This window comes from Metarhizium album (genome assembly GCF_000804445.1).
Source record: "Metarhizium album ARSEF 1941 chromosome Unknown scaffold_10, whole genome shotgun sequence".
Classification (NCBI taxonomy): Eukaryota; Fungi; Ascomycota; class Sordariomycetes; order Hypocreales; family Clavicipitaceae; genus Metarhizium; species Metarhizium album.
Genome location: NW_024467584.1, coordinates 398,304 through 414,155, shown reverse-complemented (window position 1 = coordinate 414,155; position 15,852 = coordinate 398,304). Strand labels below are relative to the sequence as shown.

The window sequence follows — 15,852 nt, the reverse complement described above, 5'->3', positions numbered from 1 at the left end:
CAGCCCTGTCTCACCCCAACGTCGTATCTCAAAGCGTGCCTCTGCGAAGTCGTGGAAAGCGAGCGTCCACCCTCCGCCACCAGCACTTCGTACTCTCATGTCATGCGCCGGCTCGGTTGCACAATTTCAGCCGCCATGTCCACGTCCACGATCCGTCTCCTGCACCGCAGATTCCTCAAGTGACCACGAAAGCCATGTTGTCTGGGACACGATCGATCGCCAATGACCTCTCCTGATGTCGTCGTACCGCATCCAAGCTGGCCTTTCGCTTCACCAGCTGTGCACGATCGGGGATTGTGCCACCCACCCTGTGTGTCCGTGTAGGAGATGGCTTCAACAACAAATGCATTTTTGCGTCGGCCCAGGCGGCCACCCGCCCCTTTTTTTTTTTCTCCCTCGGGATCAGACCGAGCCAATTTGAAAGTTGCCCGGCTGTCATGTCGATTCTTTTCTGGTCGACAAGCAGGTCAAGCTAGTTTATATGATTTCGTTAGACTCGACCGTGGCATGTTGTTGCTGCCGTTTGAGAGGTGGCCAGCACAGCCATAGGGAACTTGTTGAATCAATGACCACCCGTCCACGCCCAGGCTGCAAATTGGACAGACAAATCAAGACTTTCTTAGTGTAAATCCTTCAGCCACCTCGCGTGGATGCTTGCGTAATTGCGTGAGATGCTACGGCTTCCGAGAATACACAATCCGCCACCGGACAACTTGGCTTCGAAATGCTGTTTCAAGCCACCTGACCACCATGTACTCCGTTATCCAGCATGTACTAGCTATATAGAAACATGGTACGATCCAGGCCGAGGAACCCACGTCTCTAGAACAAGGGGCAAGAAAAACTCGAACCAGATTTTCCCAGACCTTTCATCCCTCTCAGCCGCCATGGCTTACGCTCCGATCCATCCCACGCCGCTCAGCATCATCACCGAAGTCGAGTTCCTCGTGGCCGTGGAGAAGGAAGGTCACAGCTACAACGCCACGGCTTCGGAAATCGACACGCAAAACACCTCGTCGCAAAGGCAGAAATGGGCATGTCCGTCCCAAGCAGACGACCCATCCATAGAGGTTCTTCACCAATGCAAGGCTGTTCTCTCCAGGGACAACAACAGCGTCATTATCCGACACAACGAAGCGCACCTGACGGAGAGGTCCTGGCAGTCCGCCCGTTTCGATTCCTGGATCGTCCAGCCCTCCCACAGCTCATTCGCTTCGTCCAGCAGCCCGAAACAATACGACTGGAGCGGCGTCAAGCTCCGCAGCCCGCTTATCCACGAACCTCGCCTCAAGGGCGGCGATCCATCATCACTTCCCGTGGGTCGGTGCGTGGAAGCGCTCCGCAGCGCCGTCCTCATCCACGTCAATTCGACCTGCAGGTTCAGCATCTCACTCCGGCCGCGCGGCGGCTTCACCCTCGTGCAGGCCAAGAAACTCGCAACTCTGGTCTGGCTCACAGAAAGGGACCTGCTCGTTCCGCTGCGACACCTGAGCGGCGACGCCGTCGTCGTCTGCCCTCGGCCGGTAACGACCACGTCCCTCACTGCGGTGTCTCGCCACGGCCAGACGGACGTCGGAAAGACTCTAGACCCCCTGCTGGAGGGCATCATGAAGTCCCACCTGCCGACAGGGCTGAAGGACGCCGTCGCTCAAGGCTGCCTGCAGAAACTGTGGGCATGTCCCGACCTCGCCCATCTCTCGCGCGCGCTTCGCGACCGGCACCACAGCGCGCTAGCATTCGCGCTGTACGTACACGACGACGACGAGGCCGAGGACAGCAGCACCTCGCGCTGCGCCGTCGCGTCGTTCCGCTGCGCATTGTGGCATCCACGCCTGGGGCTCGACGTGTCGCCCCAGTGGACAGACCTGGTGCTCGCGTTCGGGAGGGCAATGAGCCTCACGTCCGAGCCATTCAGAAGCCTCGTGGCGGAGATGGACGAGATCAACCGCATTGGTCGCACGGGTGGTGTTGAAACAGCGTGCCACAGAACACGGCTGATGAAGGCGCTGGGCGTGGACGACGCGCGCTGCGCCGAGTGGGAGGGCATCCTGACGGACTGCAGAAACGGTGCTTGATGGAGCCCGCGCGCCAGGGGTGTCGGGTCATGTAACTATATCGCAGACACGTCGGGTCTAACGTGAACCAGCTTCCGCTGTGCAGTCGTACCTTACTTAATTTGCCTCTCTTGGAAAGCTTTCGCCGGGCGTCCAAAAGGTCTGGTATCCGCCGGTGTTTTGTGCTGGCAAGGACTTACCCCCTCCTCGGCCTCCTCTGCTTCTTCTTGCGCAAGGACAGAATCTGCTTCCGCTGCACCAGCCTCACGACCCAGGCGTAGATCATGTCCCGCATGAGAATGACAATCGTCGCAAACGCCGTCGGCACGGCACACACCCAACTGGGTCGATTAGTAAATATTCATTGCCCGAACCAAATCATGGGCGCGAATAGGAGAGGGAAAAAACTAGAGTGAACCAAGAAAATAAAGGATGAGATTTATTGAAAAAAAAAAAACTCACAAGTACCATATCCCGTTGTGAATTTCTGGAAACCCGTCCGGTGCAAAATTTTGCCCAAAAAAGCCCGTGATAAAGGTCAGTGGAAGAAAAATGATTGTCACCATGGTCAGCTGCTGCATGGAAGCACTCTGGTTGGCCGAGATGGTGTTGAAGATGAGATTGATTAGGTTTTCCGAGCTCTGCTTCAGCTGGCCCATGGCCTCTGTGATGAGGATGCAGTGATCCAGCACGTCGCCCAGGTACGTATGGGTCATGGGAGTGACGACGACGCCGCTGGAGGGGTTTTCCAGCTCACGGTTTGCTTGTTCCTGCGTCATGTGGGTGCGGTGGTCGCGGAGGACGTTGACCAGGTTGTCGATGGGGTTGAGGAAGCGCAGCATCTTGTTGATCTCGCTGATGCAAATGTACAGGCGGCGGCACTGCTTGATGCTGGGCGACGTGAGCACGTCGAGCTCCAGGTCGCCGAGGAGGTCGGTGTAGACGGCGGTCAGGGGGAGGGCAAGGTCGATGATGGCGTCGATGATGGCCTGGACGAGGAGCGAGGCGTCGCAAGATTCGCGGAGGCTGGTGCCCGGCGTGGACAGGCGGGTGACGATGGGCCGCTGCACGTCGTCGGCGGACACCTCGAAGAAGGATATCACGGTGTTGTCGTTGGTGAGGAAGATGGAGACTTGCTCGGCAGAGATGGCCATGTGGTAGGGCGCCAGGGACGAGTTCTGCTCCATGTACTCGGTGCGGGCGTCGTTTCCCGACGCGTGGTACCGCTGAAGCGAGCGAATCATGGACGTCTGCCGTAGCGTCGAGCCATCCGACAGGATCGGTCCGCCGTTGGCATCACGGGTAGGTGTGTGGGTGTGGTGCTCGGGGTCCTTTTCAGCCTCGCCGTGCTTTGACAGATTGTGGCCCAGGCAGCTTAGCCAGCGCTTGAGGGTGGATTGGGATCGCGTGCTGCTCGAGGAGGACACGCTGTCGTCGTCGTCAACAAGGTGGACTAGTTTCTGGAGTGTCATGATGATGCAGGCATGGTTGGGGTACCTGCGGCGACGGCGCCAAACAAATTAGCAGACGTTCCAGGCCAGCATTCCCGCGCGGGCTGGCAGTCCTGGCAGGCAAGGGCCAGGACAAGGACAAGAGACTGACCAGTCGGCTTTGGTTCTGTTGCGCAGATTCATAATGTCCTCGAGGGCAAGCTTGTGCAGCCCCTTGTGGTTGCCAACGGCCTGAATAACGTCCCAGCTCAAGCCGTTGACATTGATCCAGCGACACTTGGCCCAGGCCTCCTTGGGCTTCTCCAAGAAGGCGATAAAGCCATCATTGTTAAAATGACGCTTCACCATGCGCTCCAGGGCGAAATCCACAACGGTAATGTCGCACTCGGCACTCAGCGTGGGCATGGAGGCGTGTCCACCATCAGGCAGCTCCGGATCGTAGCCCGGCTCGGATCCAGGCTGCCAGCCCGGCAGGGAGCCGTAGGTGTCAAAGTCATGGCCCTCGCCGATGGTCTTGAAGGTGCTGCCGCGCGAGCTGCGGCGGCGGAAGAGCACAGGCGACAAGGCGTCGCGGTAGACTTCGGGGTCGGAGCGAGCTGAGCGCTGCCGTGCTCGGGCACCTTGGGGAGAAAGGCGGGCCGCGTCGAGACCGACACTGCTGGATGCTACGCGGGAGTCGGATGACGTCCGGGGTCGCGAAGGGTCCGGCGAGGGCTCCTGCTTGTCGGCGTGTGTGTCTGGGGCCATGGTGCCGTGGCTGGCTGCGGTCGCGGGTGACGAGGGGCGACGGTGAAAGGTTGAAACCTCACAATCGTCGAGCTGATGGCAGAGCAGAGTTACCAATTGACGGTACGAGCTGTCAGTGCGCGTGCTATCACCGTAGTATCGGGCTGCCGCCGCGGCACGAGTCAAAAAACATGGGGATGCGCGAGCACAGAGATTGATTATTGATGAGGGTCAAGTTGAACGGGAGGTGAACTGGAGTGGCATTTCTGTCCCTGACTCCCTGGGAGGTTGGTGTAATCATGACGTTGGGCAAGCAACCAGTGGACCTCCAGCCCCGCGTCCCCGCCGCCAATGGATGGCGGTTTGACACAATAAGTGGGTCGCCCCGGCACAATCTTGAAGGAGATGTGATTTAGAAAGAAATGAAAAAGAAGAAAAAGACTTCCACTCTTCCAACAGCCGGTCGACGACAGACAAATTCATCCCGTTTCTACTGACTCTAAGACATCGTGGGGTATCTGGGCGGTAAATTTCGACCGTGCTGGAAGAGGCGTGGACACAGGGGCCTCGCCTCGCGCATGTATTTACATATTCATGGTGAGAGTGTCCCCCGGCCAGCAAGCAGCACTTGTGGCGTGAAGGACTGTCCTGTACGGAGTACCAAGGAATAATTCAAGCACAATGGTTTTCCACAACGTTGCATGGCGGCATTGCTGCAGGATTTATACGAGCTACCCTACATAGTAGCGCTGCTTGCCATGGAGTTAACTATACATGATGATGATGTACGGAGTAGTGGTGGAGAAAATGGTCATTTGGCTGCACACTTTGTTAAATGAGCGGTAGATCCAGCGGCAGGTAACCGTAATCAATGCCATGGATAACCGACTGCCTTTCTGACCCTGTCTTCCATCTTGATACATGAAAGAATTCAAGGGCTCCCTCACTGGGACTGACTTTCGAGGGCTGCTGGCTGATGGACCATGTCAGGAGATACACAATCGGACCCTTATAAGTTGAAGTTTGAGTTGACTCGAGGCCGATCAAAGTAATAGAGAGGGGTCTGTCTGCGAATAATTATTTTGATTATTCTTACAAGATAGCATTTTCACCACACAAATAGGCAGAAGAACTAGCAACCTCGAAATAATACAATTACCCTGTAAAGACATCTCTCAAATCGTAAAAAAGACAATGAGGGTCCTCGTATACTCACTCCTTGGCGCTCCATGCACTATTTCCTGCTGGCTCTTTCCCGCTTGCGGAGCCGCAGGCGGCTGAACGATGTTAGACAAATGAGGTGCCAAAGTGCAGTTTTCGTGGGCTCAGTGCTCCGCAGCAACGGGGCTTTGAACTGCATAGTCAACATGGTCGCAGCATGAAGTGAATCAATGCTACGTTGAATACTTGGACCGGGAGCCAGGAACACGCCGCGGTCAGCATCACTTGCAAGACGGCCCGCTTCAGGACACCAATCAAGCCGCGCCGACAGAGCCAATGGAGCAACTCGATGGCAGCAACAGCGAAGCCGCAAGGCGCAAGGGTCCATTGTGGATGTTGTGCAAGTGTTGGGCACGAAGGAAGACAGTGACTGAACGGCCCATCTGGGAAATGGGTCAACAACAGGTGCATAAAATTATGGGCCTCACCTAGACACATTCCTCGCCACAATATGGCACGTGGTGCTTTGTATTCCGCATATTGTCATGAGGAACGAGTTGAAAAAAAACCACTTCAACATTTTCGATATGCAATCAACTGGGCAAAGCATGGCGACCGGCACCCCGGGGCACCCTGGCTGACCCCAGACTTACGGAGTACGGAGTACTTGGGCCGGAATCCCGGTGTGTCAAGTGACAGGCGCTGTTCAATAGCACGGTGAGATGTGGCGTGCGGAATTTGGGTCAAGACAACATGACCAACACCATTTCTCCAAAGTATTCCGTAGACCGGCGATTATATCCGTACATACATGTGCATGCACACTTGGAGGCTCGAGCCTGGGGCGGTACCCCAGATATTGGGTACGGAGTACATGCCTAGCCAGCCGCAGTGGGCGCTTCGGTAAGATTCCATCATTGATGACGTCGCAGCCTTTGGAGCTGCTGATACGGGCTTTGTTACTTCGGGGCACCATGACGATTGGAGTCTGTCAGCGTGGGATCGCGGCGAGTCGACGTCTGCTGCTACGGAGTGGTGAATAGGCAGGCAATCACGGTCCATGTGCTGGCCTCCTCGTCCCGGCGGCGGGCGAGCTAAATTAGCAAGAGGTCACGTGACGCGTCCTGGGGAGAGTAAGAACTAGGCACTCAACGTGGGGGCGCAATGAATCATACTCCGTACAAGCCAATGGACTCACGACGTACCATGTAAGGAACCATCCATACCTGTCAACATTGACGGGCGTGGTGTCGTGAGTCGCGACGACCTTGAGCAATGGGCAATTTCGTAGCACGCATTTTGGACTCGGCACTGCGTGCGAGTATCGGGTGAGCTGTGGACTCCTCACCGTGGGAAGGAGCGAGCCGCTTCAATGTTGACAAGCTGCGGCTGCTGGCTGGCCGTACCAGTAGACGGGTTGGTTGGCGGTTGGTTAGCTGGCCGTGGCACTGGGTCGAGCGGCGCCAAGCCAACAAATCAGAGGAGAACAGGCAGAAGGCGCTCTGTGGAGATGGGAGGCACCATGCCATTGTACCCGCGTGGCAAGGTGGGGCTCTCGCGGGGGCTCCCCGGGCCATGGCCCAGACGATGGCAGATTTGCAGATCCATTTGGCTGACAGCGATAGCCGCCATGTGTTCTGTATGTACTCCGTACTCAGTACTTGAGTAGCTATGTATATGTTTACGGAGCACCTGGGCTGGAATCCCCCTTTTGTGGTCTTGTCGACACGAGTAGCATCAAGCAAAGATGCGCATCCGTGACCAAAAGGAACAAGCCGACCGACGGGGGATGTAAAAAAAAGAAAAGATCAAATAATACGAGCTGCGGGCCAGGATTGATCAAAAGACCCCTGGGTCCATTTTCAGGGCTTGGTGCTCGGTGTTCTCCACTCCCCCTTTCCATGGTGCTCCCGCCTTAGGGCCTGACTGCCAAGTGCGGACTAGTGCAAACCTTTGACCCAGACTCATCATACACACAACGCACTTGTGATGCAGAGCGCCAAGACCGGGTCTGCCAACAAGCGAACCCCCCAGGCCCAGTCAACAGTTCATCGTCCTTCGGCCTTCTCTGGCCGGTGCTCTGGGGTCCCCGGAACCCAACAAGGCTGTGTGTGCAGGGTCAACGGGTGCTCGGAGGATATTTGATGACGCCTGACGTGTGGGAGCTTGAGGGGAAATTGCCCGCGCTCCTAGGTTCTGTTTCGGCACTCGGTTGACCATTTGAGCTTTCATGTCCTCACGCGACGTTGTGTGAATACGGCAGGGTGCATACTCCGTACACGCTACGTACTTACGAGGTACTCCGTACTTCGGTACCCATACTCCGTAATTTGCTTCAGGTGGTTTCGTACTGGTAGTGCTTCCTCTGTCGGCCTGGTCCCGATCGGTACTTGCGTGCAAGTCGTTGCGTGGTTGCTGGACGAAGCGCACTCACGTTCTCCGTAGTGCTTGTCAACTACGGAGTACTCGAGTAGCCTATGGTTAACGTAGCCCTGGCTTCGGCCTAATGATGTCGATTGATTGCACTTTTTGACGTGCCATCATGGATGACATCTGGACTTTGAGGGCTGGGGAGGTACTCCGTACGTGCCTGCCTGCTCAGCTCAAGCACCCAGGCCCTTGAGTGCCTACCAAGTACTTGCTTTAGGTACTTGAGTTAAGTACTTAAGGTAAGTACCTACCTAGAGTAGGTTAGTCGTCGCAAATTTGATGCCAACGCCATGTCAGCCCAGCTCATGTACCCGAGGATGCGCCAAACCCTTTTGTTCTATCCGGTACCGAGTACTCCCTCCCTACTGTGCTGACCGAGCCGTTGCCTTCCCCCCTCCCGCGGGCCAGCGAGGCGTGCTGGTAATTAAAAAAAAAAAAAAAAGGCTTCCTTCGTTGGGACCGTCGGCTGGACGTGGCTTGAGCAAGATCGTGGAGATGGAAGCTCAATGTGCCCTTTCTAGCACGATGCTGCTGGCCGCTCTCGCCTGGTGCACTCTGCACAGCTGAATGACGCTGTTGATTCTAGTCTCTCGTCTAGTCGCCTGGTCCTTCACCAGCTGACACACGCCCATCGTGACCTCTCGTTCCCCTCGTCACCTTTCTCTCACCCTCGACCTCTTTATTCGTCCCCCTTCCCTCGTCTCCCCCTCCCCCATTCAATCATTCACACACTCCCTATCCTCCTCTTGTCTCGCTTTGCCGAGGCCGTCCATCTCCTTCTCTCCCCTGTTGCTGCGCCCCCCGTTCGCTATTGTGGTTCGCTGGCCCATGGCACGTCGACGTCTTGTCCATCTGCCGGCTACCTCTGCGTATTCCTGCTCTTCTCTTCTCTGCACCTCCGTCTTCTGCACTGGCAAGCGGCAGGCCAGAGGGGAGCCGAAGAGAGCTCCCGCAGTCGAGTTGGCGCCCCGATCAACTGACCGTGCCAGCCAGCATTCACCGGCGCCTCCTTTGCATGTTCCAAGCTTGCCTCTCCTTGCCTCTTTCGAGTATGAGATATCTCGCCCACTCTAGATCTGCTGTCTCGCCGTCATGATCGACTCACCCCGCCGCATCGCCGGCTCTCTCGCCTCCTGCTGGAACGCGCGACGATGTATCTTTACCAACAGACGCCTATGCCTGGCCTTTGCTTCCCTTTTCGCCAACCGGCGTCTCGTCTTCGCCATTGCTGCCATTTCTGTACTCGGCGCCAAATGTGTTCACATATACGCGCATGTTGCGGCCCTCCCGCCGGAAGAAATGGCCCGCTGGGGGCTGTCGTTCTTCGCACAGGATACAGCCTTGTTGTTGATGCTCCGCCTGCTGCTCGACGCTGAGCTGCCTCTGTTCGTGGCTGTTGGGTGCTTACGCTTCTTGGCTACCAGTTTGGCTTGCGTCATCACCTTTTTTCAGCATGCTCTTGCCTCAATCAACATCTCATTCTTTGTCCTGGCTGGTTCCGAGCTTCACTGGCGCAACATCGGCCTGGCTGGAGACTCATCGTCCTGGTCTGTGCTCCTGACCGGGCTCGTGTCCTGTTGCATTGCCTTTGTTGCCATCCTTGTGGCTGGTTGGCTTCTCCAGGACTTCAGTTTTGCTGTTGCCGGCATGGCGCTCGACATAGTCAAGCTACCTCTCACTTTCCTGTTCAGCAAGATTCCCTACTGCTGCCGGGGCCCGACTGCGAGAGCCAGGTATGACTACGTACCACAAAAGGAGCTTGACCCTGAGGATGGATCCGACAGCGATGGGGATTTCACTACGAGCGGAACCCGCAGGGCTCCTGATCCAGCCCACTTGCGGGAGAACAAGCTGATATGGCTGCTTTATACAGTAATTGGAATACTTTTGGTTACGCAGGCCGTCTTAGCCATTGTTCGTCCCGTTGAAAGCTCACTCATATTCATGTCCTGGACACCAATTTTGCTGCCCTTTATCGACTTCGCTCATTCTTCGCCGACTCTGGCCGGTCTGCTCCCCTACTATAGCCAGAGCATTGGCTGGGGCTGGGACAATGAGACTGCCCTGGCCGAATCGATTCGCTGGACCTGGCTCCCCGAAAGCGACACCCCGATTCCTGGATTTGAGGACTGGTATGAAGCTGAAATGGACCACTACAGCGCTGCCCGTGACCCCCTCAAGATTTCAAACTTGGAACATGACGTGCTAGCACCGCTTCGAGGCAGGCTGGGTGATGTCGACATTCGGCACGTCGTGCTAATCAAGCTAGAGAGTACCCGCAAGGATGTGTTTCCCATCAAGAAACATGGTCAGATTTGGACAAAGTTCGCAGAGGCTTGGGACAATGGTACCTTACCCAAAGAGGTGCAAGACCGACTGTCAACTCTGACGCAAAACGCAAATTTCCTGACGGGCGATTACGACGACGGATTCCAACATGACACGACTAGGCGACGGGGTGGTCTCAATGTAAACAACGACCATACAACGGGTACATACACTCTCAAGAGTCTTCCGGGCACCCTCTGCGGAATCACACCTCTGGTTGCCGATTTCAACGTCGAGTATGATCACCACATCTACCAGCCTTGCCTGCCGCATATTTTCAACGTGTTCAATGCCCTCGACCACTCCAACGACTCTGCCGTGCACACTGATGAGTATACCAAGTACAAGTGGAGCAACGCTTTTATGATGTCGGTAACGAACTTCTACGATAAGCAGGATCTTTTAATGCCCAAGCTGGGATACAAGGGGGAGGAGCTTGTCAACAAGGAGTATCTGCAAGGAGATGACGCCAAGTTTGGCAAGAATACTATGCCCGAGATCAACTACTACGGCATGGCGGAGTCTGCCGTTGAGGAATACATTCGTGATGCTTTTCGGACGGCCAACGAGAAAAACGAGCGACTGTTCCTCTCCCACCTAACTAGTACCGCTCACCATCCTTTCAAGATGCCAGATGAGGAGACATATGTGCCCCTGGCCCCCGAAGGCAAGCTCGAGGACCTTTCACACTACGTCAACACTGTTGGATTTGTTGACCGATGGCTGGGAAAGATTCTGGACATCATCGAGGAGGAGGGCTCTACCAACAACACTCTGGTAGTCATGGTGGGTGACCACGGGCTGTCGGTTCCCGAGACCGGAGCTGTCACACCCTATTACCAGCCTAACGTGGGCAATTTCCACGTCCCTTTGGTCATGTCACACCCAAAGCTTCCTCCCATCGACATCAACACCCCAGTAAATTCCATCTCTATTCTGCCCACGATCCTAGACCTGCTCGTCGAGACGGGCTCGCTCTCCCAGTCTGAGCGTCAAGCTGCGTCTGACCTGGTGCGCAACTACGAAGGCCAGTCACTCATCCGACCACTTCAGACGTCGTCGAAGCATACCGGCCAAGCCGACTGGCAATTCACCGTCATGAACACCGGTCGAGCTCAGGTTGCGACGCGCAGTGCGCGAGAGCCCGACTGGCGCTTGGTTGTCCCCGTGATCAAGGACATTGAATGGATATTTACCAATCTCAAAAAGGATCCGTACGAAAAAGATGGGGTTGTTTCATTTGACTTTGTCACCTTTCTTGACAGCGTGGAAAAGAAGTACGGAGCGGATGCAGCGAGATGGGCCGAGCAAGCTTCATTCATGACGAGGTGGTGGGTTGATGAAAATGCAAAGCGATGGCGTTATACCCCCTGATTATTATAAAGCAACTTGGACATGGCCTCAATATTCTTTTCTTCCTCTTTCTCCGTATCCCGCCCCTCTCCGTCTCTCTCCCCCCCTCCCCCTCTCATGCCACAAAACCACCACCATGTTAGTATCATTCAACGTCGGTAGAAGGCTACTAGCATTGGGGGGCGGTTGCGATTGATTCTTGGCTAATATTCACTTTGCGTCCACTGGCTACTTGTTGTCCTTCCTCCTCGCCTTTCTCTCTTTCTCTCTCTCTTTTTAAAATATCCTGGCTTTTGTTTAGGCCAATTGTCGCTTCTATTAGTCTTTACATATCTGTCTTTATTCGGGATCACGGAGCCTCGGGGCAACGAGTGTTTTCATGCAATTTACTGTACGATAGCGAGTCGAAAAAGGAGTCAGGTCAATCCATACTAGAGACGTTTTAATTTCCAATATTAAAAGCGAGCCCTTTTTTGCCTGCGTCTTGCGTCTTGCGAACAAGGTCAAATTGATAAAAACAAGCGTCTGGAGACGGTGTCGTCGAATTAGAGTAGGGAGTGGCTGGGCGGTAGCGCCGTTACGCCAGATGGATGCTACCGCATCTGGGCCAAGGGGGTGTCATTCAAACGTCGATCCTCATGCAGGGAGATGTGAGATGAAGGTGCTACGTCCTGCGAGCAGGTCAGGGCACAACGTTGGATGTGCATCAAAGGCGCCTAGTGGTGTCGCACATGGCACATGGCGCACGAGTATGGTTCTGTTTCAGTCTCGTACGCAGCGGACTGCGCGTGTCCATGTTGCACTAGTGAGACGTATTGTCTGGATAGCCATTGTGGGTTGGTGCGAGTGCGGAAATCGTACTCCGTGCTTCTGTCAGTGTTGCCGTCGGGGCCGCCTGTACAGAGGGCAGGGGCGATGTGCGAGGCATTTTTGTAATCACGTCAACTACTTCAGATGGACGTGCTGGTCCCTGGGCCGTTCAAACTGGACGAGACAAAGGGCTGCAATTGGCTCGGGGGCTGTTGTTTTCTTGATAGCGGCCGGGTGGTTTGTCATATCGTGGTAGGGTGGCATGTCGGGTAGGCACGGCGAGCCATGGGTGTTCCGGTCTTGCGCAGCCGGGATCCATGTGTGGCACGCGTCTATTACGTTGCGGTTGGTGATGGTCATCATGGCGGTTGAAAGGCAGGCGGAGGTGGGATGGTTTGGCACGGATGGCGAGCCGGCCAAGTGTTTATCCGATGGGGACGTTTCAACTTTCGACAAGCGACGGAGCGAACTTGTGGGTCCTGGCGTTTGGCACTAGACGCCAGAGATTATTCCGCACCATCGTGCTGCTCGAAACGCTCGCCAGCCGTGGTTGACAAAAATCCGGGAACCTTTGGACCCCGCCGCCTTCCACCGGACACGCGATGCCCTGAGCTCTCAGGATGGACGAGGACAAAGCCCGGCCAAGCCGGTCCGGACGGACCTTTCCGCTATCCATTGTCGAGAAATGCTACCCTCGCGCCTGGGACCGCCGGCTGCATTCCTTGCACCCCGTCCTCCGGGCCACCCGCCCCAAGCTCATCAAGGCGGGCATAGTCAACTCGATCCTCATTCAACTGCTACTCTTCGCCCTCTTCTGCCACCTCTTCGGCGCGCTGTACCAGCAGACGCAGCACACCCGCTCCCGAGGCGTGCCGTGGGTAGTCCACGACGGCGGCGTCATCCGGCCACTTGCAAGCAGTCGGTGCCGCCTACGCGCCGTTGGAATCCGAAAACTCCCCCGCGTTGCTTGCCCGGCCCGTCTCGAAATACACGTCGGCGGACTCCCTCCACGAGGCCGTGTGCAATTCCGACTGCTGGGCGGCGCTGTACACGGCGGCAGGATCCCCCGTCCACCTAGGCCTCGCCGTCGCCGGAGTAAACACGTCGCAGTACAACCGGTCAGACGTGCTCTTGTACATCTGGAACGAGGCCAGATACCCGGCCGTCATGGACAGCTCCGTATCCAGCAGCACGGTGGCTCTATCCAGCGCAGCCCGCATGTCCTACGTAGCCCTCAACGGCACGGGCACGCTGTCAACGATGCCGCCCAACGACCCAGCCGCCCTCTCCGCGTTTGCGAATCCGTGGACCGTGACGTCGGCCAACATGCAGGCCACGACCCACGGGACCCGCGTCGTGTACAACACGGACGCCATTGTCCTCATTCTCCTGCAGATTGGGAGGAGGAGGAGCAGGCTGTCGAGGATACTCAAAGATTGGAAACGCAAGCAACGAGGATATATTCCAACATGGGACCGTCTTTTTCGGTGGTCGGTTGTTATGAGGGAAAGGGTCAAGGTTGAGGTTTGGGTTTCTGAGAAGTGCGACGGCGGTAGTCTAGTTCTGATAGGTTGCCTCGCTTTGTGCCGGTTGAGATGATGATGAGAGGGAAGAAAGGAAAAAAAAAGGTAGATAAGTTATCAATTGATAGCCGATTGATGCCAGCGGTCACCGTGAAACATGTGCGGTGGCTGTTGACGCGGCCGCGAGGTGCCGAGATGCGGCCGACGCGAGCCGCCGTGTCGCATTGACTTTGCAGGATGGTAAGCCGGCGGTTGACAGATGCCACGTCTGAATAAGTTGCCGGTCGAGTACTCGGTACCTCGGTTCTCCGCAGGTACCCGGCCAACTGCGAGGTGGCTCGGGCGAGGCACTCGAGTGGCTGAGCCTGCTGGTGCCCCGCGGCGATGTCGGCGCATCAATCGATGGGCAGTCGCTCACCAGCAACTTGCAAACTTGAGAGCACATTGTGCATGCATGCGATCGGGAGGAGCCACGGAATAATCAAGGCAGCACGCCGCACTCGCGAGTTACACGGTACCACCAGGATGAATGAAGCCAATGCGTCCCTGTCAAATGCCCACGTTGCCCGGAATGGCGATGGCGGCTGACGGCTGACGGCTGACGGCTGGCCGACGGCAAACATTGCGAACCGCCCGCCCTCAATTGATTGATCCGCCGCCGGAACTTCTGTCGCGCCGAGAGATGGGAACCCGTGAAACGCCTCAAAATTTTCTTCCCATTGCACCCGCACTCTCGCATTCCACGCTCACCTCCAGACCTCGGCCGAGACCTTGGCCCATCAGGTCCATGAGATCCGACAATCACCAGTAGGAGCCAACACTGCTCCCGCAACCAAGCTCTGCTGGGTCCCGTCGCCCTCCAGAGAGCCAGACCCAGACCCAGACCCGACGCGACTGACGTCTGGACCATCCTGAAACCGCGATCCGTCGTCAGCTCGGCTCGTCACCATGCCCCAGTCGGAACCCGCCGACGGCCGAGACAAGCCCGGCTCTCCTGCAGACGCAGGCACCGGAGGCAAGAGGCGCAGAAGCAGGAACGGCGAGGGCGGCGGCAGCAGCAGCACGAGCAAGCCCGGGGTCGGGGCGGCCGGCGAGAGCATCGCCACGACGCTCGCGAATGGCCCTCGCGGCGACGGCCTGCGCCGCTCGAGCATCAGCAAGCCCGGCCGCGACCGCCGCGAGGAGCCGACGACGAAGCGCCAGAAGAGGGAGAAGCGCGACAAGCGCCGCCAGCCCGACGGCGACGACGGCAACAACGGCAAGCGAGACGACGGCGCGGCGTCGGGGCCGGGGTCGCGGTCGCGGTCTCGCGGCGGCGGCGCGGCTCGACCGGCTCAAGGGCGCCGTGCGCACCATCCTCGAGTGCGTGGGCGAGAACGCGGACCGCGAGGGCCTCCTGGCGACGCCGGAGCGCTACGCCAAGGCCATGCTCGAGTTCACGCGCGGGTACGAGCAAAACGTGCTCGACATTGTCAACGGCGCCATCTTCCAGGAGGGCCACTCGGAGATGGTGATTGTCAAGGACGTCGACATCTACTCCGTCTGCGAGCACCACCTGGTGCCCTTCACCGGCAAGATGCACATCGGCTACATCCCCAACAACGCCGTCATCGGCATCTCCAAGCTGCCCCGCATCGCCGAGATGTTCGCGCGCCGCCTGCAGATCCAGGAGCGCCTGACCAAGGAGGTGGCCAACGCCATCTTCGAGGTGCTGCGGCCCCAGGGCGTCGCCGTCGTCGTCGAGTCGAGCCACCTGTGCATGGTGATGCGCGGCGTGCAAAAGACGAGCAGCACCACCGTCACGAGCTGCATGCTCGGCTGCTTCGAGCGCAGGGACAAGACGCGCAACGAGTTTCTCAGCCTGATCAACGTCAATGCCCGATGAGCCCCGTGGCCCCCGTCTTCGTGTTTCCCCTTGTTGGCCCAACGCCCGTGACTCGCTCCACTTGCGACGTTTTCTTGTTCTTCTCTGCCCCTGGGCGAAACGATGCCTTGTGTTCTTGTGCGCTCCCCCCC

At 57.1% G+C, this 15,852-nt stretch overlaps 5 protein-coding genes across 5 annotated transcripts; 4 read left to right on the top strand and 1 right to left on the bottom strand.

The window, feature by feature from the left end:
* Positions 1 to 887: 887 nt before the first annotated feature.
* Positions 888 to 2,075, top strand: MAM_04554 (uncharacterized protein; the record flags this gene model as incomplete). Its single annotated transcript, XM_040823352.1, has 1 exon — positions 888 to 2,075. One exon carries the CDS (start codon positions 888 to 890, stop codon positions 2,073 to 2,075), a length of 1,188 nt encoding a protein of 395 aa, XP_040678605.1.
* Positions 2,076 to 2,250: 175 nt separating this feature from the next.
* On the bottom strand, positions 2,251 to 4,252 carry MAM_04553 (Mg2+ transporter protein, CorA-like/Zinc transport protein ZntB; the record flags this gene model as incomplete). Its single annotated transcript, XM_040823351.1, has 3 exons — positions 2,251 to 2,395; positions 2,517 to 3,551; positions 3,657 to 4,252. The coding sequence occupies 3 exons, from the start codon at positions 4,250 to 4,252 to the stop codon at positions 2,251 to 2,253; spliced, it is 1,776 nt and encodes a 591-aa protein (XP_040678604.1).
* A 4,662-nt stretch (positions 4,253 to 8,914) lies between these two features.
* On the top strand, positions 8,915 to 11,524 carry MAM_04552 (sulfatase domain protein; the record flags this gene model as incomplete). The annotated part of the gene is made up of 1 exon (XM_040823350.1): positions 8,915 to 11,524. The coding sequence occupies one exon, from the start codon at positions 8,915 to 8,917 to the stop codon at positions 11,522 to 11,524; it is 2,610 nt and encodes an 869-aa protein (XP_040678603.1).
* Positions 11,525 to 12,933: 1,409 nt separating this feature from the next.
* On the top strand, positions 12,934 to 13,912 carry MAM_04551 (uncharacterized protein; the record flags this gene model as incomplete). The annotated part of the gene is made up of 2 exons (XM_040823349.1): positions 12,934 to 13,330; positions 13,374 to 13,912. The coding sequence occupies 2 exons, from the start codon at positions 12,934 to 12,936 to the stop codon at positions 13,910 to 13,912; spliced, it is 936 nt and encodes a 311-aa protein (XP_040678602.1).
* Positions 13,913 to 14,784: 872 nt separating this feature from the next.
* Positions 14,785 to 15,721, top strand: MAM_04550 (GTP cyclohydrolase 1; the record flags this gene model as incomplete). Its single annotated transcript, XM_040823348.1, has 2 exons — positions 14,785 to 15,198; positions 15,227 to 15,721. The coding sequence occupies 2 exons, from the start codon at positions 14,785 to 14,787 to the stop codon at positions 15,719 to 15,721; spliced, it is 909 nt and encodes a 302-aa protein (XP_040678601.1).
* Positions 15,722 to 15,852: the final 131 nt, after the last annotated feature.